Here is a 27,319-nt window from a genome sequence, read left to right as displayed (position 1 = left end):
TGTTCTTGTCTTGATCACATTTTTAATCAACAGTAGTAACTTCTCAGTGTTAGTAATGGTTAATTATTTTTGGTCATGTCCCTTTTGTTATGGAGATATTGTTGATGTTGTTTAGTCACCAAGTCATGTCCAACTCTTTGCGACCCTCTGGACTGTAGCTCCCCAGGCTCCTCTGTCCATGGGATTTCCCAGGAAGAATATTGGAGTGGGTTGCATTTCCTTCTCCAGGGGATCTTCCTGACCCAGGGATTGAACCTGCATCTCCTGCTTGGCAGGTGGATTCTTTACCACTGAGCCACCAGGGAAGCCCATATACATGCATGTGTATATGGATTCGGATGTACACATATACACAAGAATTTTTTAGGAAATTCATTTACCTGATCCTATAAATGTTGGCCTGACTTTAATAAACTAGAAAAGGAAATTGATTGTAGCTGTGGTGCCGCAGTCATTAAAATTAAAAGGCATTTTAAGTATCCTGTTTTGTTTCACTTTTAAAGAACATTTGAGGCAACACAGGCCGAACAGAACTAGTCGGCAGGATGCATCAGGCCTGTATGCTGCTATTTTGTGACATTTTCGTGCGGAGCTGTGGCAAGCAGCACACTGACAGTGCTGTCAGGCACTCGTTGTGAAGCCAGGGCTGGGAGTTGACACAGTTAGCCTTGAGTGGTGTGATTAGAGGATTCGGAAAGCTTCCCTCCTATGGACCGTTTTCCTTTGTCCATGCGCCACAGTGATTTATATTCTGCAGCAGGGAAATAGTCCCTAAGAACTGATCTACAACCTTCCACTGGATCCCTTTTTAAAAGTAAACTTTCTAGAAGGGTCTGACAGACTAGAGCAAAAACAACCATGTCTTGATCCTCTAGTCACTATGTGACTTTAGGTAAATCACGTAACCTCTCTGGGACTGCATTTCTCTTTTGCTAAAGGAGAAATCTGCCAGTGTCTTCATTTCCCCCAAGCCTTTACGGCTCTATTCCTTCTCCTTGGGACTGCCCCCTTCTACATCTGCATCCTTAATCGGGTCTGAGATGAGAAGCCTCCCTGGTGGCCAGAGCTCTCACTATTTGTCAGATTTTTAAAAGTACTTTCCATCCTCTTGGATAACTGTAATTGGCTGATGACTTACTGTGAATCCTCAGACAGTGGGCCTCATGAGCACGTAGCCTGAATGGTCCCTGGCTGAATTTCTCCAGCCGAGGATGCATTCTCCACAGTGGTGTGAGAAGGGAGCCCTCATCTCCTGAACTCCTAAATCATTAGTCTCTTAGTGTGAAATAATTGGAAAGAGTTCATCCAACTAGTTTTATCCAACTTGAGAGAGGCATGGGGTTTGGGAGGCTGGAAGATGAAAGAGAAAGGACTGAAACGAAGCAAAGAAAGAAGGCAAGAGTGAAGAGGGTTCTCACAGTTCTCTGACCCACGCTGACACTGCCGGGACTTTGAACACGGCATGAAAGAGATGCAGATGTGATTGGCCTGAATTAATTTAACCAAACCAAAGGAAAGAAGGAAAAAAGTACAGGTGACAGAAAGTCTTCCTCCTGGCTTCCAGTGTCAGCTAGTAGAACAGGAGAGAGAAAACACAATAAAAATCCCAAAGCTTTAGCACTCCCTGAGGAGGGGCATGAGTTCCATGAGAGAAGCTTTTACTAGCTTTTAAACTGCATGTTGAAACCGGTGCTGAAATAAAATTGAACAGCAGGGAGCTGCCTAAAGAATTTCAGGGAACCAAGCAAAATGTTAGCTGGGCAGGAAATCCCGGAGATCATCCAGCCAAAGCCCTTCATTTTACAAATGCAAAAACCGAAGGCTGTTGAGTAAAAGGACTTGGAGTGCCATCAGCTTCCACAGGGCAGAGATGTATACACAAGCTGAAGTCTGCTTCAGTGAACCGAGTCTAAAAGATTATAGGCATTTTTAGAAGAAGAATTGAAAAATGAGTATCATTTAGTTGCTACTTCTTTGTCTTCCCGCCCTCTCTCCGAAACTCATATGAACTTGTCTTATTAGCACTTTTCCAAGGAGGCCCTCATATATATATATATTTTTTTTTTTTTTTTTTTTTAATTCAACAGACACTTTTACAGACATCTAGAAGGGTCCCCGTGCAGCACAGAATCAGGCAGGTGTGAGGGAATCAAGCAGCACAAGGCTGGCAAGGAAATGTTCACCTCCCAGAAAAGAACTGGGGCTTCCCACAGTATTTGGGGAAATTTTTACTCCTGTAGAACTAGAAGAAAACATTGGAACAAATTACAGCCAGATAGCATGGAACCTTTGCAGATGTGAGCAGCAGATCAGATGATATAAACTATTTTTTTTTTTTGGTAGAACAACCCAGTATGTATTTATTTCATATATTCATCACAAGAGTTCAACCACAGACTTAATTTAAAATAAAAAAAGGAAACAAAAAAGACATTACAATTTAAGATACAGAGACCTATCCTGAAATTGAGGAATGGACAATCTCAGGAAATAATAAAAAGATAGCACAAGGAGAACCATGGATTTAGGCCTTCATGTTGATTCATTGTGCTTTGTAGAGCCAAATTGTATCTATGGAATATCTAGTGGCGCCCGAGGGTGGGAATCTCATGCCTTAGGGAGCATCACTAATAGGTGGCTTCAGGTGCTGGCGATGAAGGAGTAACAAGGTGGAAAAGGGCCTTTCTGACTTCTTCTTGACTTCCCATTCGATTCATTTCCTTCCCTTCTCTTTAGAGCTGGGACTGGAGGAACCAGACTCCCTACGCATCCTCATTTAGATCCCAAGGGATCTCAGCATACCTGGTTATAGATATTGAAATGCTACACGCACAGTGTCAGCGTTCAGGATATATAGTTCTATAAAAATTATACATTGGTGCATATCTGTGTGTATCTGTGTTTTTCTACCTAAATTGTCTAGGTTTGTGGGTTTTCTGCTTGGGTAAACAGTCCACAAAAGAAGTCGACTTTAGGAAGTTTAAGGCCCCAAGTACTCTTTCAGCACAAATTGTCGAGCTACTTTATGACACTTAAACTAAAAAGACAGTGTGTCTGGTTTCAGTATCACAAAGTAAACAGAGCCAGGCAGGTTATGTAAATGGATTAAGGTGGCTTAATTCTTTCAATAAAATATCGTCAATAAATGTGCCAGATCAGATCAGTCGCTCAGTCATGTCCGACTCTTTGCGACCCCATGAATCGCAGCACACCAGGCCTCCCTGTCCATCACCAACTCCCGGAGTTCACTCAGACTCATGTCCATTGAGTCAGTGATGCCACCAGCCATCTCATCCTCTGTCGTCCCCTTCTCCTCCTGTCCCCAATCCCTCCCAGCATCAGAGTCTTTTCCAATGAGACAACGTGCCAAGAACTGGTCTAATTCTTTCTAACTTTGTAATAACCCATGAAGCAGGTGCAGTTATTAGCCTCAGTTTTATGGATAAATAACTCATGGCACAGAGTTTAGTAACTTGCCTTATTCCTATAGCTCGTATTTTTTTCACTAATTTATTGAGACATGATTGACATATAATATTGTGTAAATATTGTGTAAAATTGTGTTGATTTGATACATTTATATATTGTGATATGATCACCACCATAGCATTTGCTAAGGCCTCCATCCCATCACTTAATTACCATTTCTTGTTTGTGGTGAGAACATTGAGATCTACTCTCTTAGCAACACCCAAGTACATGATACAGTGTTATTAACACAGTATATTGAAGACCTGAACTCGGAATACAGGCAGTATGGATCCAGAGTCCCGCCTTTTAGCCCCTCAGTTATTTGCCTGCCTGCTAAGTCACTTCAGTCGTGTCTGACTCTGTGCGACCCCATAGACGGCAGCCCACCAGGCTCCTCCATCCCTGGGATTCTCCAGGCAAGAACGCTGGAGTGGGTTGCCATTTCCTTCTCCAATGCCATGAAAGTGAAAAGTCAAAGTGAAGTCGCTCAGTCGTGTCCAACTCTTAGCGACCCCATGGATTTCAGCCCACCAGGCTCCTCCATCCATGGGATTTTCCAGGCAAGAGTACTGGAGTGGGGTGCTATTGCCTTCTCCGATTTGCCTGCCAGAAGTAAACAAATAGATCAATAAAGTACTACCAAGAGAAATAACTCAGAGTGAGGGGAATAGACAGTGGATAGATAGGAAAGATGTTATTTTAAATAAAGCCCAGGGAAAGCCTTTATCAAGAGGTGACATTTCAATTGAGCCATGAAAAAAGGAGGGAGTGAGATAAGCAGCTCTCTGAGAGTGTTCCAAGAATAGTGACCAGGATGTGCAAAGGTCCTGAGGTAGACGCATAGCATCATGACATAATAGGGCGTGCTGGAGACCATGGTACCTATAGACTTTGTGATGGTCCAGAAAATGTAGTAACTTCTAAGGTCCAACCAGTTGTTTCCAGACAGGAATGTAGACCAATGCGGCCATATCTTCCAGGTTTTAGTAGAACCCCAAATTTTATTATGTATAGTTTCTTGGTTTTTAAATGGTGACATCTAACTTTAAAAAAAAGTAAACCCACCAAGGGCCAAATAGTTAAAATGTGCAAGCCAAATGTGACTTATGGGCCATGAGCTTTCTGCTCTCTAACCCCCTTTGTTTTGTGTTCATGGAAACAGAGACCAGAAAATGAAAGCTGTTTGTCCACAGTGGTGGCCAAGCTGGTCTCAGTTAAGAATATAGGCTGTGAACCCACCCTGCCTGTGTCCCCCACTTACTGGCTGTAAGACCTTGGGCACATTGCTGAACATCTCTAGGCCTCAGACTCCTCATCTTTAAAATCAGAATAGGGACTTCCATGATGATCCAGGAGTTAAGACTCCACGCTTCCAGTGCAGGGGGAGCAGGTTCAATACCTGGTCAGGTAACTAAGATCCTAAGATCCTACATGCAGAGTGGCCAAAAAAGAAAATCAGAATACTAATAGTGCCTATCTCAAGGTATATGATGTTGAAACTCATGATTAGCATTCAATAATGTTTCATTCTATTTTCATTATTCCCACGAACTTACTCTTTCTCTTTGTCTTCCACCGTGGATTATAGGAAATATAAACACTGCCTTTAAGTCAATCAGCTGAACTAAGCTTGGGCTAAGGTCAATCAGCAGAACTAAAGCTGAAATAAGCTTCATTGTGGTGTAAATAAAGGTTTTACAGGCCTTTATTTAGCTTCCACCGCAGCCCCCAGGGCTTCCCCAGTGGCTCAGTGGTAAAGGATCCGCCTGCAATGCAGAAGCCACAGGAGACACAGGTTTGATCCCTGGGTTCGGAAGATCCCCTGGAGGAAGGCAACCCACTCTAGTATTCTTGCCTGGAGAATCCCCAAAGACAGAGGAGCCTGGTGGGCTACCGTCCATGGGGTTGCAAAGAGTTGGACATGAATGAAGCAACTTAGCACAGATGCACGCAGCTCAGCCCCCAACGTTACACGACTAGTAAGCAGTGCTGATAAAAGGGCTGTTTTTTCCTGTAAGTGTTTCTTTTGGATTTATATTTGAAACTAGTTGAATCCTCTGTGCTCTGGCAAGGACCAGAGGTAAATCAAAGAAGCAATTTATTCCTCAAAGCCAGATGTGCCCTTGCATCCCATCAGCCAGCCCATGTTCCTGAAGGGCTGTGATGAGATGCTCTGACAGTCCTGGATGAGCCTCAGGATTTATTTGAGCCTGATCATTAGTGAGTGGATGCTGAGTTTGATACAACTGATACTCCTGAGAAGGAAGAGGGACGCTTATGAATCTTTCCACCCTAAGGAAATTGTGTTTTCCACCTTGTATTAGAGAGACATAAATAAAGGTGATGAAATGCCAGGAAACAAATGGGATCTAAACCATTTTAGGGAATTTGATGCATTTCTCTTGTGTTTGGGTTTTCTTGCAATAGTAGAGTGACCCTATGTCTTTGACCTCAGCAAATTAGAATTCATGGTGGGTTTCAGGGGGCTTTCCAGGTGGCTCAGACGTAAAGAATCCACCTGTCAAGCAGGTGACCCGGGTTTGATCCCTGGGTTGGGAAGATTCCATGGAAAAGGAAATGGCAGCCCACTTCAGTATTCTTGCTTGGTAAAGCCCATGGACAGAGGAGCCTGACAGGCTACAGTCCACATGTTCGCAAGAGTTGGACAGGACTTAGCGACTAAACAGTGGCAGCAGTGGGTCTTAGGGAAAGATGAGCTAGTCTTATTGTTCTCTAAGTGTGGCCCCCGGACTAGAGGCAATGGTATTACCTGAGGACTTGTTAGAAATGCAGATTTTTCAAGTCCCAACTAAGACCTATGAAATCAAACTCAAGTGGAGCCCAGTGACAGATGCTTTAAGAGGCCCTCCAGTCAACTCTGATACAAGCTTAGGTTTGAGAACCCTGATGTCATTCATGACTCCCTGAATGAACATCTAAAGATCTTTTTAAAAACATACCATGGCCTGGACCCTTCTTCTCTGGAGTCTGACATGGAGGTCTGGGGTGTGGCTGGAGCAGAATTCCTCAGCCTCCTCGCAGATGCCACTTCAAGGTGGATGACTCTCCGTTGTGGGGACTGCCCTCTGTATTATATGAGGACCCAGGCACTCACAACACTAGCAACAGCCATTGTGATAACCAAAAATGTCTGCAGACATTTGCCAAATGCCCCCTCCGGGCACAAAATTGCTCCTCCACTCCCCCCACCCTAGTTGAGAACCAGTGGCCTATAGCAGGGTTCCCGCACCTCATTTTCTAATGCCTGATGATCTGAAGTGGAGCTGATGTAACAATAATAGAAATAAAGTGCACAGTAAATATAATACACTTGAATCATCCTGAAACTACCCTCCCTCCACCCCTAATTTGTGAAAAACTGTCTTCCATGAAACCAGTCCTGGTGCCAAAAATATTGGAGATCACTGGACTAGAGTATTGGTATTTTTCCAGGTTCCCTAAGTGCTTCTAACATAGAACCAGGACCTGGAACCATTCATGTCACCCAGCCTTATTTTTTTTTTTTAATATCAAGAGAAATGATGAGTTATAGTGGTTGAAGAGCATGGGCTTAGAAACCCTCATCTTGTCACTCACCAGCTCTGCAATATCCCTGGGCCTCAGTGTCCTCCTCTGTGGACACAAAAAATAGCGCCTGTCTTGTCAGATGCTGTCACCATTAAGCATAGCTGTGCCAGTAGAGTGTCTGGCTCAGAGTAAACAGAAAACATTTGTGGGACAGTTCTCATCACAATTGTTATATCCAGAAAGGCAGGTACACCTCTCTGGGCCTTTATCTTTAGTTGCTAATAGGGATTGTTGATGACCAAGGTAGGCAATGCCATGTGGTGAGTGTATTTTCCAAGGAGCTAGTTAGCCATCTCATCCTGTAAACTACCAGCCTAGACTCTGGCCCAGCAGAAGCCAAAGTGGTAAACAAAGATGTGTGAGTGACTCTATAGGAGCTACAGACATTTCAAGAGTGACAGTAATTGTCCTATAACATCCTCCCTTTTCTATGTAGCTTTAAAAGGGTTCCCAGTGGGAGGGAAAAAAGGGGGATTTCTGCCCTTGCCTTTTAGAGACGCTCTTCCTGTGCTGAAATGTCCTCTTTCCAAAGGATTGATAATGATAGTTTATCATGCCTGATTTTTGCTTCTAACCTTTGCCAAGTTATCTTTGTATCTCTTGTTTCCTTTAAGACTTCATAGATACCAGTCTTACATGCTTTCTTTGAGTCCTTTATTTTATTGAATCCTGTGCAATCTTGAAGACTTCCCAGGAAAGTCAGTATTATTGTCCCCATTTTACAGATGAGGGCATTGAGGCTCAGAGCGGGAAAGTAAGTGGACCGAGGTCACACAGCAGCCAAATCTATTCTGATGCCAAAGACGCTTCTATGTAACTGAGCTCTGTATAGCCACCTATTCAGGTGTTTTAACTGAGCCTCCAGAGGTTATGTGAGGTCACACAGCATGCTATTAGGCTCGTGCCAGCCCTGCTACCATGCCACGTGAGCCTGTCTGTCAACTCTTTCCTCGTGATGAAATAAATGGCGGCTGCAGACATGCCCCTTGCTGTAAATGAGCCTTCCAAATGCATGTGGGCAGCCTGACAACTGCAGCATCCCCACATTTCACTGGTGCCCAGAGGTGGAAACAAGAGAATGCCGCATCCTGGGGGCCTTTGTGAGGACAGCAGGTGACACCTGTTCTTCCCATATTGGCAGGTCCTGTACAGATGGAGCAGACAAAGCAGCACATCTGTCATTGAAACAAACAAAACATCGGTGGAGCTTTCTTTGCCTTTTGACGAAGATTATATAATAGAAATTAAGCCATTCAGTGATGGAGGAGATGGCAGCAGCAGTGAACAGATTCGAATTCCAAAGATATCAAGTAAGAATGCCTGTCTCTCTTTTTTTTTCCCCTCCCTTCTCCCTGTCTGCCTTATTGCTTAAGCCTCCCAGTGAGCCAGAGCTCAGATGAAATTAAACATGAAAAAAAAAAAGACGTGATAAAAATGGACGATAACATCCTCCTTCCTTAGACAACTGATATTTGCTGATCACAGATAGTTTTGTGCAAAAGACAGTCTGACTTGTCTTGGCTGACGTAATAAGGATTTAATCACTTGACAATCAATAATCAGGTTAAAGCGGCCACAGATCAGTCACCCAGGATCTTCCATATGACCCAGGTGGTTTACAGCTACAGTAACCCCCACATTATAGCTTAGAAAGTTAAAAGTGTGACCTAGGAGGAAGAAGCAAAAAAGAGTTCTTTAAATTGCTCTAGAAGCCTGTCTCTAGTGATACAATATAATTTAATGTCTTTGGCTGAAAATATTTTGAGCTTGAAACTGTTTATTTTGAACTTGTGTATGTAACATATGTACATAAGCACACATGTCTACATATAGTCAAGAATATCTTTGTTTTCAAAACTGTTGAAGTGTGTGTTCTTTTTTTAGGCAAATACATTCAATCTATTTTTCAAATACTGTGTTTGCAACTATCTCAACAGCATATTATTTTTTGTTGTGTGATTTTATTTGAATTTTTTTTTAAAGGCAAAATAGGAAAATCCATAGAGGCAGATCGGTGACTGAAAGTGACTGGCCAGTGGTGTTCATTGTGGTTTAAGGGGTACTGGGTTTCCATTTCAGATGATAAAAAGGTTCTGGAACTAGACGTGGTCCTGGCTGCCCAACATTGGACTGAACTTAAGGCCACTGAAGTTGTACACCTTAAAATAGTTAAAGTGGTAACCTTTACATTAAGTGTGTCTTACCACAATAATAAAACAAAGAAGATTGCCATTAGGTATATAAGTGTAGATTTTCATTGGCTTTTGGATTTACTAGTCAAGAGGTAAGGGGTTCAGTGAAGGCTGGAGATAGGAACTTTCAAGTCATTGATGGAGATAGGAGATTTTAAATCATGGACAATCCTTGCTACAGAGTCCTGAGCATCAGTCCCTTTGTTCAGTATCCGTTTTATTATTCGTTGGATGAGGAAAGGGTCTAGTATCCTTGCTGTATCCAGTTACAGTAAAGTATCCACTCCACCAGTTTTAACTGCATCTATCAAATTTGGATGCCTCAAATCAGAAAAGAAAATGTTCACTGGTTACTTCCCCCTTCTGAATAAGCACTTGTTACTGCTAGTGAATAGAACAGGACTTCTGGTGGGAAATGTAGGCTGCACCAAGAACACGCTCCAGATTCAGGAGTAATTTGTCATCTTCCAGATGAGGTTTATATTTACTACACCTCTTTTGCATGCAAATAGTAACACATTTTTTTCTTTGCAAACACTGGGGAGAATTGGTTTCTACATCTCAGAAGAGGCTCTAACTTCTGTTGAAAGGAACCAAATTTATGGTGAGATGTGGAAGTAATCTCCAGGCCACAAAAAACACAAGATTGGAGTTTGTTTTGGGGTTAATTTATCTCACTTCTTAAAATCTGACTTCATACTTGCTTATCATTTCAAGAACTGTTTTTTAAGATTGATAATTCTTGATTTAATTCATTACAAAAACATATTTGAAGCAATTTTATTGTTATAATGATTAGATGATAAGGCTGTAGCCATGAATAAAACATGGTCTCTTTCTCAAGAGATTTTCCATTTTGATGGTTAGAGATCTTACAATCTTGATAAAACTCAAATGACGGTTGGTAACTTCTTACTGTGAAAACAATATAAGACATATAAGGAAAAGTTTTTAAAAAATTATTTTGTTGGGAAAAAATAGGTATATTTAGATATATATGTGTTGGAATCCCAATTCAGGTCTTTACTAAGTGGATAATCTTAGACTTATCTTCCTTTTCTGGGCCCCAGTTTCCTTATCTGTTAAATTGTGTAATAACCATACCAGAGGCTCTCAGGGTTTTTGTAGGAATTGTCATATGGCTCTGTGCCCAGCACAAAGCTTGAATTCGAAAGAGAACATCAATGTTTATTTTGCTGCATCATTGATATCCTAGTATTTATCTGTAGTGTTTGCAGTTATTTTGAAGTTTCTTCTCATGTTAGATGTGGACACCCTCCCTTAACAAATGCTTAAATAGAGGTCCAGAGATGTCTACCACCTGCTCCCAAGTTCATAGCTAGGGCGTCATAGAACAGAGACTAAAACAGTCAACAAGAGTTGGTCTTGATACAAGTGAGCTTACTTAGAAAACAGAAAGAGACTCACAGACTTAGAGAACAAATTTATGGTTGCCTGTATACACTGCTGTATTTAAAATAGATAACCAGCAAGGTCCACTGTCTAGCACAGGGACCAATGTTATGTGGCAGCCTGGATGGGAGGGGAGTTTGGGGGAGGATGGACACATCTGTATGTATGGCTGAGTCCCTTCATCGTTCACTGGAAACTATCACAGTATTGTTAATTGGCTTGGGCTTAGTCGCTTCGGTTGTGTCCGGCTCTTTGTGAGTCCATAGACTGTAGCCCGCCAGGCTCCTCTATCCGTGGGATTCTCCAGGCAAGAATACTGGAGTGGGTTGCCATGCCCTCCTCCAGGGGATCTTCCCAACCCAGGGATCGGACCCATGTCTCTTACATCGGCAGGTGACTTCTTTGCCACTAGTGCCACCTGGAAAGCCCATAATTGGCTATACCCCAATATAAAAGAAAAAGTTTAAAATTGGCTATACCCCAAAAAGAAAAAGGCTAAAAATAAAAAAAAAGAGAGAGAGAGAGATGGTCATTTCCAATAGACTTGAGACAGTTCTTCCATTTCCAAGAGCCCTATGTCCTGCCTCCCTTTGTTGCCAGGGTGAGTGGATACTGAGTGAATGTCTTCTCTCTGCAGATGCCTATGCAAGAGGAGCCGGGCCGTCCACTTCAAATGCATGCACGCTGTCGGCCATCAGTACCATCATGATCTCCCTCACAGCAAGGTCCAGTTTATGACAACAGTTCTCCGAAGGACTTTCTCTTTATAATATAAGCAACATTTAGCTAGTTGTTTTGAAGACGCCCAGTACTAAGTAATATTGTTGTTCAAGTACATCTTATTACTGGAAAAAAAAATGTTTTTTGCTTCTTTAGGAATGGCATTCTACAGTACTTCCTCAAAGCAAATCTAGCTTTGTCTGAAGTTTCTTTGGAAACTCTGCAATGCACTGAAGACATCTGTAATATGATGTTACCAAAGCAGTTTACATATGTCCTTATATGCATATTTTTTATTATATATTTAGTGTTTTATAGGATTTTTTAAAGTCAACATGAAATGTAGATATTAATTTTTTTCCTCTGCTGTAAAATGCTATGGGCAACACAATCATGTGATTATTATTTGAAAGTATTTCCTTTAAAGACAGAGTTGGAAACTCACCCTGGTCAATACATCGCAGATTCCTTGTATGGTTCTACAAGGGTCTAGACGCAGCGCAGCTGAAGGATTGTCTGTGACTTAAGGCCGCTGTGTAGGAATGACTCACGGGATGTCTGATGCACTGAATCAAGTTGTTTAGCCATTGTACAATATGTTTTCCAGCCCTGTTGTGAATTTTGTTGTTCCACACAACTTGAGATGATTTCAGGAATGGCCGCAATCTCAAAACCTAAACTAACTGCCCGAGAGGTACCTTGAGCAGTACTCCCACCCCTGAATTTAGCATCGTACGGTAAGACTTTCTTTTCCCTCGACTAAGTTAGCCTTGTCTTTGTAGTAGCATTATCTTAGCCATGACACTGGAAGTTACATATCCTGTAGTAACATAGACCAAAAGTTACTATAGTCAACCACGTCTTTCAAAGGATAAAGAATAATTTTACTATCTTTAAATGTATCTGTTTTGAATGTACATTTAACAAAGAAAAGAGTAATTCTCTGTCAATGGATTCATAACTTCTTTACAAAATCTCTTATAGATAATATGTGTATCTCTTTAATGATAGAGCCCTTCTTTTAAATCAGAATTATGTAAGGAGTCTGGCAGATTTCTCCTATTTCAGCAAATAGTTGCCACAAAGAATTTTTTTCCTGACTCTATAAGAGATCTTTAGTACAACTGTATGGTATCTCGATGATTCTCCTGTTTTGCAGTAGGTAGCCTTGTTGCTTTATAAGCTTTATCTTCTACGTCTTAAAATCACATATTGGAAAATGACAATATCAACAAAACCGTATTCTTATGAAAAGAACTATTTGTTATAACGGGGGAGGTTTTGTAAGCTGACACTAGTGGAACAGTGCAAATAAAATGCAATGAAATTTTCTATAAAAATTTTCACTTGTAAACACACTGCACCTTTTCTTCTTTCTCAGAGAGCTCAAATTTTGCCTGTAATTTGTCATTTTTGCTTACAAAGAGTATAAGTTAACTTTTCAACCTTCTAGCTATATTTATCCAATAAAGTCATAATCAGGATCCCACTTGTGTAAAAACTAGGGTGGTAACTGGGAAAAATATATTGTCAGTATTTCAAACTGTGTTCCTTTCTTAGTTTGATATGGTTACTTCTATGTTGAAATAAGACAAAATTTAAAATCACACACACAAAAAAATCAACAAAATAATAAAATGAATGAAAAAAAAAATAACACCCCAGCTAGTTCCCAACCCCAGTGTTAATGATATTTACCAGTGATCTAGCATATGTAATCTTTTTTTAAAGGTATTGTTAATAAATATTCTGTCATTTGTAAAGATACTTGTCTTTTGGGAGCATTTTTCCTGCCTGCCTGTCAGGGAATCTGTTCACTCACCCTTGTGCTAGTTATAATTTAAGATCCTAGAGGGACTCAAAAGTCTCTGGCCACGATCCCTACCTAGAAGACCCAGAGAAAACACCATTGCAGGTCCTCTTTGGAAGTAGAGAGGGTCAAAAATCCACAAATAAATCTCCTGAAGATCAAACGTGAGTAGATCCTCTGGATTAACTCAGTCTTTTCTACACTTAATCTAAGGATATCTGTTGTTTTAAGGTTTCTTCCAACCCCATTGCTAAAAGGATAAAATCTAAACCTGAGGCCCTTGTTAATCTGATAACAACTTAAGTCCATACCCAGCCACACAGAGCCCTCACTGGCCCCCGAACACCACTTGCTTTTGGTCTCACCTCTGTGCCTTTTGGGCATCTGGCTGCCCCTTCTTGAAATACCCCCACTCTTCTTTAATCCCCGATCTTGACTGTTCTAGGGTAGCTCCAGCCCCAGCTTGTCTGTGAAGCCTTCCAACCCTCGCTGACCTCCTTCCTCTGAATGAGCTGCAAGCCCTGTCAATACCCCTCACTTAGTAATTTAATCAGGTACTACTTTTGGAAGTCTCTTGTACTGTTATCTTGCATTTTAACTCAACTCCTGTATTGTTACTTAATTTTCCTTGTATGTATGCCTTGTCTTCCCAACTAGATTGTAAGCTCCTTGAGGGCAGGGACTTTGGTCTTATCTTCCATGTACTCTCCATAGTGCCTAGCACAGTGCCTTGCAATAAATAATCATTGATTAATTGATTGAAGGGGTCTTTGAAGTAGCATTTTGCATCAGTTGCCCGCCTGTGTGCCCCAGCAAACCAATCAGAGGAGACTGTCACTGTTTTGCAAGGTGGTGGAAAGTGTCAGAAGGCCTGGCTTCTGATTTGAAACCTTGGAAAAAGTCCTTGAATCTCTCAGCTTAATCATCTGATAAATAAGGCCCTGGATTAGCTGAGTCTGACCAAGCTCAAGGTATTTTTTTAAAAGTGCCCCATAGGCACCTTCACCCAAACGTGTCTTATTTGTTGGTTTTCATGGTTGTTGCAGGTTAGGCTCACTGCTTGCAAGCAACAGAAACAACTCTGGCTTACCTGAGCAAACATAAAGGAATGACGCAGGTCAGATCACCTGAGCCATGGAGACACTGAATACCCAAGACTTGGTGAGACTAAGGAGCAGGCCACCCTGGGGGTGAACCTGCAGGAAATTTGCAGTCTTTTGGGGGAGCTGTTTTGGGTTGAATTAGCTCTGTTTCTGATTTCAAAGCCACTCTGTTCAATATCCAAATTCTTAGAAGAGTCTGATCAATTTATGTTAGCCACAAGAGCACCTTGATCATGTACTCATAGGGGAGAGACAGTTTGTTAAAGGAGAATTGAGATGATGTTTCTAGAAGATGGGAAAATAAATGCTGGAAATGTCTAAATAGCACACTATCTATGCTTAGCCATCCATGCGAGATTCCCCAGGCCCTAGTCCCAATTAATATGTGCAGGGAAATGCATTGCTGCTTGGGGTTGTTGCACAGTGACTAGGAGAAGCACTAGAAAAAGGAATATTTGCTTTGGTTATTTCATCTTTTCTAGCACTTATTCTGATGTTCATTTTGTGTATGGGTGGTTCACCTGTGATTTAACTGTACAAAAGAAGATTCTATTTTGCCAGATAGTTGGATTCTCTCAGCATTCCAGAGTTTTTATACAGCTCACAAAACCTGAGTATGAAACAGCATCTTTCCACCGGGGCGGAAGACGTGGATGATAAATTTCATCCTCAGGTGAGCTTGCATCTCTTCCAACCTGTGAGGTGGGAGCTGCCTTAAGCTTTTATCTTAAGATAGAATGATTGAGTTATTCCTCCCATCAAATGTTTGGTTATTTACATCTGGGAAGCGACAGTCAATCCTGATGAATCTTTTCCCAGTCTCTCCCACCACCCATACCCTACAGCAAATATGCTCCAGAAATGTTGAATTCTAAAAAGTCCATAAATAGTAATAATTAGCTTTTTAAATGTCATGTAATTTTTAAAGCAATGTAATGTAATCAACCACCAGGTGATTTTTGCAAACTATATTGGATTATCAAAGCTGCTGTTCACCTCCATTAACATAGATAATCAAGAATTGGATATATTTCCTCTTTTAGTTTTCATTTTATATTGGAGTATAGTTGATTAACAATGTGTTAGCTACAGGTGTATAACAAAGTGATTCAGTTATATCCATCCAATTATCTGTTCTTTTTCAAAATTTTTATCCATTTAGGTTATTACAGAATACTGAGCTGAGTTCCCTGTGCTAAACAGTAGGTCCTTGTCAGTTATCCATTTTAAATATAGCAGTATATGCATGTCAATCCCAAACTCAATCTATCCCTCCCCGACCCCAACACTTTCAACACATAAGTTGGTTCTCTAAGTCTGTGTTTCTGTTTTGTAAATAAGTTCATTTGTATCATTTTTCTAGATTCAGCATATAAGCAATATCATAAGATATTTGACTTTCTCTGACTTACTTCCCTTAGTATAATAATCTCCAGGTACATCCATGTTTCTGCAAATGGCATTCTATCATTCTTTTTAATGGATGAATAATATTCCATTGTGTATATATATACCACACCTTCTTTATCCAGTCCTCTGATAATGGACATTCAAGTTGTCTCCATGTCTTGCCTATTGTAAACAGTGCTGTGATGAGCATTGGGGTGTATGTATCCTTTCCAACAATGGTTTTCTCCAGATATATGCCCAGGAGTGGGATTGCTGGATCATATGGCAGCTCTATTTTTAGTTTTTTTAAGGAACCTCCATGCTGTTCTCCATAGTAGTTGTACCAGTTTACATTCCCACCAACAGTGTAGGAGGGTTCCCTTTTCTCCACACTCTATCCAGCATTTATTGTTTATACGCTTTTTGATGATAGTCATTTTGACTGGTGTGAGGTAGTATCTCATTGTAGTTTAAGAGTTGGCTATATTTTCCTTTATGACAATTAGAAGAATTCTCTGGCCAACCATAATGATTTCGGGAAAAAGCCTTTTAAAATCAAATACTTTTATTCAATCTCTGGATCTACCCCCAAAGTGTTCTACGAAAAAACGACAGACACTGCGGCCTTACCTAGGCAGCCTAGTACAGTGTCTAAGAATATGAATTCTGGAGTCTGATCACCAGGGGTGCATTCAGACAATTGCCACTTATTTGACAGGATAACATTTGTAAAGTTCTAGAATCACAGCTCTCCAAATACTAGCAAATTGTTCTGTAAATAAGTAAGTCATTGTTCTTTCTCCCAAGTCACTTGAGATGGTCATCAAAAAACGGACAAAGAATGTGGGTGCATTCCCTAACCAATGCCTTCCCTGGTGCAGTCCCTAACCAGAATGAGTGTTGAACTCACCTGAGAGTTCACTTTTTTTCTTAAATTTGTTTCTTTCATTATCACTTTTTTCTTAAATATTTTCAATTCTTAGTATAAATTTTAATATTTAATACTTTCAATAATACAATTAATAAAATAAAACTGTGTAATTATGTTAATAAAATAAGTCAGGCAGTAGGGTTCTCAGTCAGATGCCAAATCCTCCCTCAGTTTCCCTCTCTGGCATTGACCTTTCATTTCTCTGATTCCAGCACATCATGAGTACTCACACATATGTATTAGTTCATTACATGGCGTCACTTTTTCTTGAACCATTTTCAGCTTTTAGTTTTATTGTCAGCAGATCATACTTACAAAAGTGACTTCAGAAACCCCCAAGCATATTATTAATCAAAATAGGGCCTCGTGAGACTACATGCAATGCCTATAGATTTGCATTCTAAGTATCTTTTTAAAAATTAATTTTTATGGGAGTATAGTTGCTTTACAGTGTTATGTTAGTTTGTACTGTACAACAAAGTGAATCAGCCATATATATACATATATTCCCACTTTTAGGGAACTTCTTCCCATTTAGGTAACTACAGAGCATTGAGTAGAGTTCCCTGTGCTATACAGTACATACGATGTGGTATTTAAATAATCAGAGCATAGCCCAGGCTTAAAGTTTGGCTGTGATTCTTGACTGCTGTCCCAAAGTGCCAGGCCTTTATCCCTACCCGCCCACCCCCATCTCTGACCCTGACAAAGCTGGAGGGTCAAGAGCCTAGGGCAGCATTTGGGGTGACATCACCAGGCTCTGCCCTCCTGATCACCATCTGTAGTCAGGCTGCTTATTCCAAAAGGAGTCCCCTTTCCCCTCATGCCGAATGGGCCATACAGACTAAATGTTCCAATTCCACAACCCACGTGTAAACCACGACACTCAACAGAGCTCACAATTTAGACAAAATCAGCTACCATCCTTTTATTCCCCAATCTCTGAAAATTGGACTTTTTCTATATATTCTTACCGATTGTTAGGAATCACACAAACCATTCCAGGAAATGTATATACCTTAGGATTTTAACTAACAAAGTGTAATGACTTGCATTTGAATTTTTAAAAATAATTTTCAAAGTGCTCTTCACACTAAGAAGCAGGATATGCAGGTTTTATCCCTTTGTATTTATGTAATGGAGGGAAAGAGGTGACATGGTAAGTCCATGGTAAGACAGACAATTAGAAAGTTGGGACAAGAATTTAGTACTCTCAGGACTTCTCTGGTGGTCCAGTGGTTAAGATTTTGTGCTTCAGAGCAGGGGGCACTGGTTCAATTCCTGGTCAGAGAACTAAGAGCCCACATGCCATGCGGGATGGCCAAAAAGTAATAATAAAAAACAAAAGAATTTAGAACTCTTAATTCTGTGCATTTCAAAACCTAGAAATAACGATTTACTCAGAGGAAAGACAAGAGAGGGTAAGAAGCTGGTCTGTTAAATTCAACCAAAAGGCAGCCAGGACACTGAGTTGGTGAGAAGACAGTGGCGAGGTGGGAGGGGAGATGTCTGAGGTTGAGGTTGGGAGGTGGAGGGGTTCTTTATCCGACCAGGCCCAGGACAGCCATTCAGAGGAACCTGTGCCATCTGTGTACCAGGCCCTGTTCTAGGCACAGAGGAGCAGCAGGGGATCAGGAAGAGAGACCCCACAAGGGCCACAAGATGAAGGAGATAGAGACACTCTGAGGCTGGTGTGAAATCTCCTCGTTTGGAGTTAGACTGGGTGGGGAAGCCAGGGGACCAGTCACAGTGTTTTGTCACAATACCACAGAGAAATGCATTGGTAATTTTAATAGCTGACAACAATAATGCTTTAAGCATGTGCCAGTCTCTGCAAACCTGTAGTTACCATGTATTATTCCTATTTGGTACAGGAGGGACCAAGGCTGAGAGGTTCATAGGTTTGTTCCAGGTCACACAGCTGACTGGGGAGGCCAGGAATTCAGATGCTGGTCACTTATGACTCTAAGCCTTATTCTAAACCATTAGATATTTATACCAATAGGTTGACAGGTAAATAGCCAGATAGCTAGATAGATACAGATACTGCTTCCCAACAAGAAGGGTAGTGAGCTTCCCAGGAAGTTGTACACAGGTTGTTGAAAGGTGACCTGGGCACGGACGGGCAGGGTTCAATTTGGTTTGTTTGGCCTGAGATGAATATAGTTTCTGTTCTGGCTTATGCTTGAGAAACTGCCTTTCCTTTTCATTGTCTAAGTTCAATCAGTTTCTACCCTGCTGTTCTCAACCTCAGAGTTTTAACTTTAAATGAGACAGGAAAAGTTTAAATAATATAATAAGTGATTAAAGTAGCATCCAACAGAAAGTAACCGGGGAACACAGACTTCCTGGTGGCAAGAGCCAAGGCTTAGAAAATAAATTGTCAACGAGATGGGGGAAGAATTGAAAAGGCTTTTCCGTTGGAGAAAGCTTCAGCAGCAGCATAGGGTTTCTGCAAGGAGAGCTCATGCAGCTAAGATATGGTGAGTTTTCTGCTCCACGGTGGTCTCCCTCTATTTCTTGGATTTCTTCACCTACAAATGGTCTCTTTGCTTGTTTGTTTTACTTGGCTTCCAGTGTCTCAGAGTTGTTTTTGCAATATTTATTGGCAATTCAAAGTTAACTGGGCCTCTTCTTTTTTCTTGCTATATCTGGCAAGCTTATGCAGGAAAGTCATCTGCTTATTGAGGTAATTCATTCCTAGTGCAAAATTCCAGGGTCTTGCTGAGTGTGATCAATTCTTTGAAGGGTGATGTCACTGAGGGTGGAAGCACAAGCTTTGCTGTTTAAAGTTCTGTTGGTTTGTTGAAGTCCCTGACCCCTTAACCGAGGATAGTATGTGTGTGTCCAAGGAACTAGAGCTACTGGCTCTCACAGCTGAAAAGGTCTAAGGATCCAGCTCTTTAAGAAGAATCTGGCTGACCTCTGAACTGTGACGTCAGTGACTTAAGTGTTGATTTCTTTCTCACAGTTTTCCCTCAGGCTGATGCATTTTCATTCATTTTTATCACCTAGCAGGGGCAAATCTTGGGTTTTTATTTTAATAAATGAAACAAAACTGATAACCCACCTTTATGGGGAAAAGAGGCCATTGGAACATTAAAATAAGGCACATGGGTCACGTGAGCCGAAGGGGTGGTACTGGCTCCCGGAAGCTCGGTTCTCAGCAGGGGCTCAAGCTGCCCAGGTGAAGGTAGGCCCAAGAGGTTGGGGCAGGCGTTCCTGAAGGGAGAGTGACGCCAACTGTGAGTTCCTATTCTTTTTTTTCCCGTTCATTAGATTGTTTTTATTTTTGGCTTCGCTGGGTCTGTTGCTGCTGGCGCTTTCTGCAGTTACGGCTAGCGGGCCTCTCGCGCTGGCGTCTCTGGTTGTGGGGCTCGGACCCTAGTGCCCCGGCTCAGTAGTTGCTCCAAGGCATGTGGAATATTCCCGAAGCAGGAATGGAGCCTGTGTGGCTTGCATTGGCTGGACTCTTAACCACTGGACCGCTGAGGAGGTGGTTACTTCTTTATTAATATCTAGAGATGATTTAATTTCTCCCGTCCCCACGCAGCTTTAATAAAGTGAGTCTGCTGCTTTGAGTTTGGTTCGTTTGGTCTGATGTGAATATAGTTTTCTCTTCCGGATTACGCTTAAGAAACTACCTTTCTTTTTTCATTGTCTAAGTTCTGCCAGTTCCTACCCTGCTGTTAGGCACACGGTGATAAACAGGGCCGTGTTCTCAACCTAGGCATGTTTCAACTTTAAACGAGACAGGAGAAGTTTAAATAATATAAGTGATAAAAGTAGCATCCAACAGAAGGTACCTGGGGAACAGAGACTTCCTGGTGGCAAAGAGCCGAAACTTAGAAAATAAACTGTCAACAAGATGGGTGGGGGGGGTGGGCGTAATGGAAAAGGCTTTTCTGTGAGAGAAAGCTTTGGCCGACGCTCGGAGGTATTTGAGGGACATGGTGCTTGTGATAGAGGGGTGCTCCCTGGTGATGTGGGTGGAGAGATGATGGAGGAGCCAAGTCAGAGGGGGCTTTGTTTTAAAAGGAGCTTCAACTTGAAGGTGCTGGAGTTATTTAAGTGTTTTAGACGGGGGCTGAGCTCTGCAGATGCCCTTTTGCTTAGATGCTTCAAAGAAAGGCAGTACTGGAGGCCAGGATATTGAGAGGCTGCGGCGTTGGTCCTAGCTCAGAGATGATGCAGACAAGGGTGAGAACACAGAATGCCAAGATTTGGGGGTGGAAATGAGATGTGCTCGTGTTCAGTTTGCAGATGGACAATTCACTATCAATTAAGTTACAGGTTGCTCGTTCTGAACCGCGTTTACATTCACATCTGTTGCCTTAAAAAGAGGGATACTGGCGGGAGAAATAAGGGTCAGTCTTTAAAAGGGAATGGTTTTCGAAAAGTTTGAACTCTGGAACGTGGTTTGTTGTCGGTGAAAGCAGGAATACCTGCAACAGGTGGAGACCCTGGGGCTGATACGAAGTCCTATTCTAATCAGATTTTCCACCTTCACTCGTGCCATCAAAGACTGTTTTCGGTTCTCTGTTCTCACTTCCATATATCTACTTTTTTCCTTAACAAATTAGCACCTAAGGTTTATTAATTCCACCAGCAGATGGACCTGACACATACAGGCCTCCCTGTGAAAACGTTTGGATTTTTAATCAGGATGTTTTCTGCCCACACAGAGTTCCTCCCCAGGCTGCATCAATAGCAGCAGTCCTTGAGGCATTTCAGTAAGGCCCAGGTTGCCGAGCTGCTGGCAAACTGCCCTTCCCCCTCCAGTCTCCCCAGTGCATCCCAAATACTGAAGAGATGAGCTGAAATCCGTATTGGAAAGGCTGTCATGCAGAACCACTGTTTGTTCTGAGCCTGTGACTGTAAAGCCTCTTGGGAGGAAGGTAGCTGTCCACCCTCCTGGCAATTGACAGAAAGAGATGAGTGCCCACGGCTAATCCACCTGCTGATGAGGGTGTTTACTGTGAAGTGCTCACACTGATTTGCCATGACATGGTAGTAAAAACAGAACACACCACTAAAAACCCAAGTCCTTTCTATGGCAACTTACACATTACAACATAGCCACATCGTCAGCAGAGAGAGACCCAGGCAACATCAGCCAGGTGGCCAGGCACACACGGGTCTCCTGGTTATTTCCAATCAGGTTCATATTAGACACCTGTCTCTTCTCCATGCTTTAGGCCTTGATGATCTCTGCCAAATAGTATTTAGTTCCAGCTATCTGCAAGGATCTGTGCCAGGGTGGCAAGAGGGCTTAAGAAGATCCAGTAAACACTTACCCTTCTAAGAGTCAGGGACTGTCCCAGATGCTGCAGATAAAAAATACATTTCATATGAGCCCCATCATCTTGGATGGTACATCCTATAGCAAGGGTTCGCAACCTCTGGGATCTAATTCCTAATGATCTAAGGTGGTGCTGATGTAATAATAATATAAATAAAGTGCACAATGAGTGTTATGTGCTTGAATCATCCTAAAACTATCCCTCCCCATCCCCAGCCCCAATCTGTGGAAAAATTGTTCTTCCACAAAACCAGTCTCTAGTGCCAAAAAGCTTAGGGACCACTGTCAATCACTCTGAAAGAGGGGCTGAGACCCAGAATGCAGCCCCAGAGACAGGATCAACCCAAATCTGCCTTTGAAGGCTTGGCAGAGGGAAGAGGGGTACAGGTCCCCAAAGACTGAGTGTGAGTTCCACAAGCTGGAGGAGGAAGGGTCAAACCCACTGTGGAGACACATGGTTTACTCTCTGCTACCCCAGCCACTCATACCCTGATATCAGACGGTGATACAGGCTCAGTTCAGTTCAGTTCAGTCACTCAGTCGTGTCCAGCTCTTTGCAACCACATACATTGCAGCACGCCAGGCCTCCCTGTCCATCATCAACTCCCGGAGTTCACCCAGACTCGCGTCCATCGAGTCAGTGATGCCATCCAGCCATCTCATCCTCTGACGTCCCCTTCTCCTCCTGCCCCCAATCCCTCCCAGCATCAGAGTCTTTTCCAATGAGTCAACTCTTTGCATGTTGGCCAAACTACTGGAGTTTCAGCTTTAGCATCATTCCTTCCAAAGAAATCCCAGGGCTGATCTCCTTCAGAATGGACTGGTTGGATCTCCTTGCAGTCCAAGGGATTCTCAAGAGTCTTCTCCAACACCACAGTTCAAAAGCATCAATTCTTCGGCTTTCAGCCTTCTTCACAGTCCAACTCTCACATCCATACATGACCACAGGAAAAACCATAGCCTTGACTAGACGAACCTTTGTTGGCAAAGTAATGTCTCTGCTTTTGAATATGCTATCTGCTGCTGCTGCTGCTAAGTCGCTTCAGTCATGTCTGACTCTGTGCGACCCCATAGACGGCAGCCCACCAGGCTTCCCCGTCCCTGGGATTCTCCAGGCAAGAACACTGCAATGGGTTGCCATTTCCTTCTCCAATGCATGAAAGTGAAAAGTGAAAGTGAAGTCGCTCAGTTGTGCCTGACTCCCAGCGACCCCATGGACTGCAGCCTACCAGCCTCCTCCATCCATGGGATTTTCCAGGCAAGAGTACTGGAGTGGGGTGCCATTGCCTTCTCTGCTATCTAGGTTGGTCATAACTTTCCTTCCAAGGAGTAAGGAGCATCTTTTAATTTCATGGCTGCAGTCACCATCTGTAGTGATTTTGGAGCCAAAAAAATAAAGTCTGACACTGTTTCCACTGTTTGCCCATCTATTTCCCATGAAGTGATGGGACCGGATGCCATGATCTTTGTTTTCTGAATGTTGAGCTTTAAGCCAACTTTTTCACTCTGTACTTTCACCTTCATCAAGAGGCTTTTTAGTTCCTCTTCACTTTCTGCCATAAGAGTGGTGTCATCTGCATATCTGAGGTTATTGATATTTCTCCCGGAAATCTTGATTCCAGTTGTGCTTCTTCCAGTCCAGCATTTGTCATGATGTACTCTGCATAGAAGTTAAATAAGCAGGGTGACAATATACACCCTTGACATACTCCTTTTCCTATTTGGAACCAGTCTGTTGTTCCATGTCCAGTTCTAACTGTTGCTTCCTGACCTGCATACAGGTTTCTCAAGAGGCAGGTCAGGTGTTCTGGTATTCCCATCTCTTGAAGAATTTTCCACATTTAATTGTGATCCACACAGTCAAAGGCTTTGGCATAGTCAATAAAGCAGAAATAGATGCTTTTCTGGAACTCTCTTGCTTTTTCCATGATCCAGCGGATGTTGGCAATTTGATCTCTGATTCATCTGCCTTTTCTAAAACCAGCTTGAACATCAGGAAGTTTACGGTTCACATATTGCTGAAGCCTGGCTTGGAGAATTTTGAGCATTACTTTACTAGCGTGTGAGATGAGTGCAACTGTGCGGTAGTTTGAGCGTTCTTTGGCATTGCCTTTCTTTGGGATTGGATACAGGCTTGATATTGGATACAGGATTGAAACAGGCTCAGTACCCGGATAATGCTATTGCCGAGGTCAAGGGAGGCAGGTCTGAGGCCAGCGTCTCTCCAGAGGACTAGCCATACTTAGGGTGGCTTTCTTCTCATCTAGCCTCTTAGGCAGAGACAGTTTTCACAGTCCTAGGTTTCCAAAACACACACACACACACACACACCCCTTGAAAGAGATCAGTCATCAAGAAATCAGTTGACAAGGGGGTAGTTTTGGTCCCCCGACACCCCGCCCCTCCAGTCTTTTCCACTCCTTCAGCTGTTGGTTTTCATTTCAGGTGTATGTGTTCATTTTTGCCACTCTGCATGCCAGTGTCCCCTGCATTGGGAATTCGGAGTCTCAACCACTGTACTCCCAGGGATGTCCTTCATTTTTATTTTGTTATTTTTTGGAGGGATGTCAAATATTGATATTCATCAGAACTACCCAGGGCAATTGTTCTCAAACTGTGGCTGGGAAACCAGCATTGGCATCACCTGAGAACTTATGAGAAACACAGATTCTCAGACACTACCCAGAACTGCTCAATCACAAACTCTGATTCACTTTAATAACCCCTCTAGGTGATTCTCATATGCTCATTTGGGTGTGCCTAACATAAGAATAGTACAGGTTCCTGAACACCATTCACAGAGATTCTAGATCAATCAGAATGATCAAATATTTTGCCCATCTTTGCAGCTTCTGCCCTCTTGGTCCCATCCAGGCTTAAGCTTGTTTCCTGATCATCCCCTCTACCTTATTGGGTTCACCCGGGCTTGTGGTCAACCTTCAGTTCAGTTCAGTCACTCAGTCGTGTCTGACTCTTTGCCACCTCATGGACTGCAGCATGCCAGAGTTCCTTGTCCATCACGAACTCCTGGAGCTTACTCAAACTCATGTCCATCGGGTCAGTGATGCCATCCAACCATCTCATCCTCCTTCGTCCCCTTCTCCTCCTACTGTAAATCTTTCCCAGTATCAGGGTCTTTTCAGATGAGTCAGTTCTTCACATCAGGTGGCCAAAGTATTGGAGTTTCAGCTTCAACATCAGTCCTTCCAATGAACATTCAGGACTGATTTCCTTTAGGATGGACTGGTTGAATCTCCTTGCAGTTCAAGGGACTCTCAAGAGTCTTCTCCAACAACACAGTTCAAAAGCATCCATTCGTTGGTGCTCAGCTTTCTTTACAGTCCAACTCTCACATCCATACATGAATACTGAAAAAACCATAGCTTTGACTAGACGGACTTTTATTGGAAAAGCAATGTCTTTGCTTTTTAGTATGCTGTCTAGGTTGGTCATCAGAGAAGGCAATGGCACCCCACTCCAGTACTCTTGCCTGGAAAATCCCATGGATGGAGGAGCCTGGTAGGCTGTAGTCCATGGGGTCGCGAAGACTTGGGCACGACTAAGCGACTTCACTTTCACTTTTCACTTTCATGCATTGGAGAAGGAAATGGCAACCCACTCCAGTGTTCTTGCCTGGAGAATCCCAGGGACGGAGGAGCCTGGTGGGCTGCCATCTGTGGGGTCGCACAGAGTCAGACATGACTGAAGCGACTTAGCAGCAGCAGCAGCAGGTTGGTCATAGCTTTTCTTCCAAGAAGCAAGCGTCTTTTAATTTCATGACTGCAGTCACCATCTGCAGTGATTTTGGAGACCGAAAAAATAAAGTCTCTCACTGTTTCCATTGTTTCCCCATCTGTTGGCCCTGAAGTGATGGGACCAGATGACACGATCTTAGTTTTCTGAATGTTGAGTTTCAAGCCAGCTTTTTCACTCTCCTGTTTCACTTTCATCAAGACGCTCTTTAGTTCTTCTTTGCTTTCTGCCATAAGTGTGATGTCATCTGCATATCTGAGGTTATTGATATTTCTCCTGGAAATCTTGATTCCAGCTTGTGCTTCATCCAATTTGGCATTTTTCATGATGTACTCTGCATATAATTTAAATAAGCACGGTGACAATACACAGCCTTGACATACTCCTTTCCCGATTTGGAACCAGTCTTTTGTTCCATGTCCAGTTCTATCTGTTGCTTCTTGACCTGTATACAGATTTCTCAGGATGCAGGTAAGGTGGTCTGTTATTCCTGTCTCTTTAAGAATTTTCCACAGTTTGTTGTGATCCATACAATCAAAGGCTTTGGCGTAGTCAATAAAGCAGAAGTGGATGTTTTTCTGCAACTCTTATTTTTCGATGATCCAATGGATGTTGGCAGCTTGATCTTTCCTAAATCCACCTTGAACATCTGGAAGTTCATGGTTCACATACTGTTGAAGCCTGGCTTGGAGAATTTTGAGCATTACTTTGCTAGCATGTGAGATGAGTGCAATTGTGAGGTAGTTTGAACATTCTTTGGCATTGCCTTTCTTCGGAATTGGAATGAAAACTGACCTTTTCCAGTCCTGTGGCCACTGCTGAGTTTTCCAAATTTGCTGGCATATTGAATGCAGCACTTTCATAGCATCATCAGGATTTGAAGTAGCTCAACGGGAATTCCATCACCTCCACTAGCTTTGTTTGTAGTGATGCTTCCTAAGGCCCAGTTGACTTTGCATTCAAGGATGTCCTGGCTCTAGGTCAGTGATCACACAATCATTGTTATCTGGGTCATGAAGGTTTTTGTATAGTTCTGTGTATTCCCGCCACCTCTTCCTTTTATCTTCTGCTTCTGTTAGGTCTATACCATTTCTGTCCTTTATCGAGCCCATCTTTGCCTGAAATGTTCCCTTGGTATCTCTAATTATCTTGAAGAGATCTCTAGTCTTTCCCATTCTATTGTTTTCCTCTATTTCTTTGCACTGATCACTGAGGAGGCTTTGTTATCTCTCCTTGCTATTCTTTGGAACTCTGTATTCAAATGGGTGTATCTTTCCTTTTCTCCTTTGCCTTTAGTTTCTCTTCCTTTCCCAGCTATTTGTTAGGCTTCCTCAGACAACCTTTTGCTTTTTTGCATTTCTTTTTCTTGGGGATGGTCTTGATCACTGCCTCCTGTACATTGTCACGGAACTCCATCCATAGTTCTTCAGGCGCTCTATCAGATCTGCCATTTCCTATCTAACATGCTCTCTGAGCCTGTACATTTTGCATCTGTAAAATGGAAGCAATAATACTGACCATGCAGGCTTCTCAGGGTTAGAGAGAGATCTGTGCATAGAGTCTGGTGCAGCTCCTGACACCTGGCTGCCTTAACAAAGCATACAGTCTAGGGGGCTTATAAACAACAGAAATTTATTTATCACAGTT

General features: G+C 42.4%; 1 protein-coding gene across 6 annotated transcripts in view; it reads left to right on the top strand.

Annotated features, from left to right (window-relative positions):
- Positions 1–13,940, top strand: part of CNTN4 (contactin 4) — a 1,023,175-nt gene extending 1,009,235 nt beyond the window's left edge. For all 6 annotated transcript variants that reach the window (XM_070359500.1, XM_070359495.1, XM_070359496.1 and 3 more), the window contains 2 exons: positions 8,201–8,369; positions 11,302–13,940. In XM_070359500.1, coding sequence (XP_070215601.1) covers positions 8,201–8,369; positions 11,302–11,402 — 270 coding nt within the window. In that variant the 3' untranslated portion in view covers positions 11,403–13,940. The remainder of the gene's footprint in view (positions 1–8,200; positions 8,370–11,301) is intronic.
- Positions 13,941–27,319: the final 13,379 nt, after the last annotated feature.

Source organism: Bos mutus, chromosome 22 (genome assembly GCF_027580195.1).
Source record: "Bos mutus isolate GX-2022 chromosome 22, NWIPB_WYAK_1.1, whole genome shotgun sequence".
NCBI lineage: Eukaryota > Metazoa > Chordata > Mammalia > Artiodactyla > Bovidae > Bos > Bos mutus.
The sequence above is the reverse complement of the archived record's forward strand: the minus strand, read 5'-3'. Positions and strand labels throughout refer to the sequence as shown.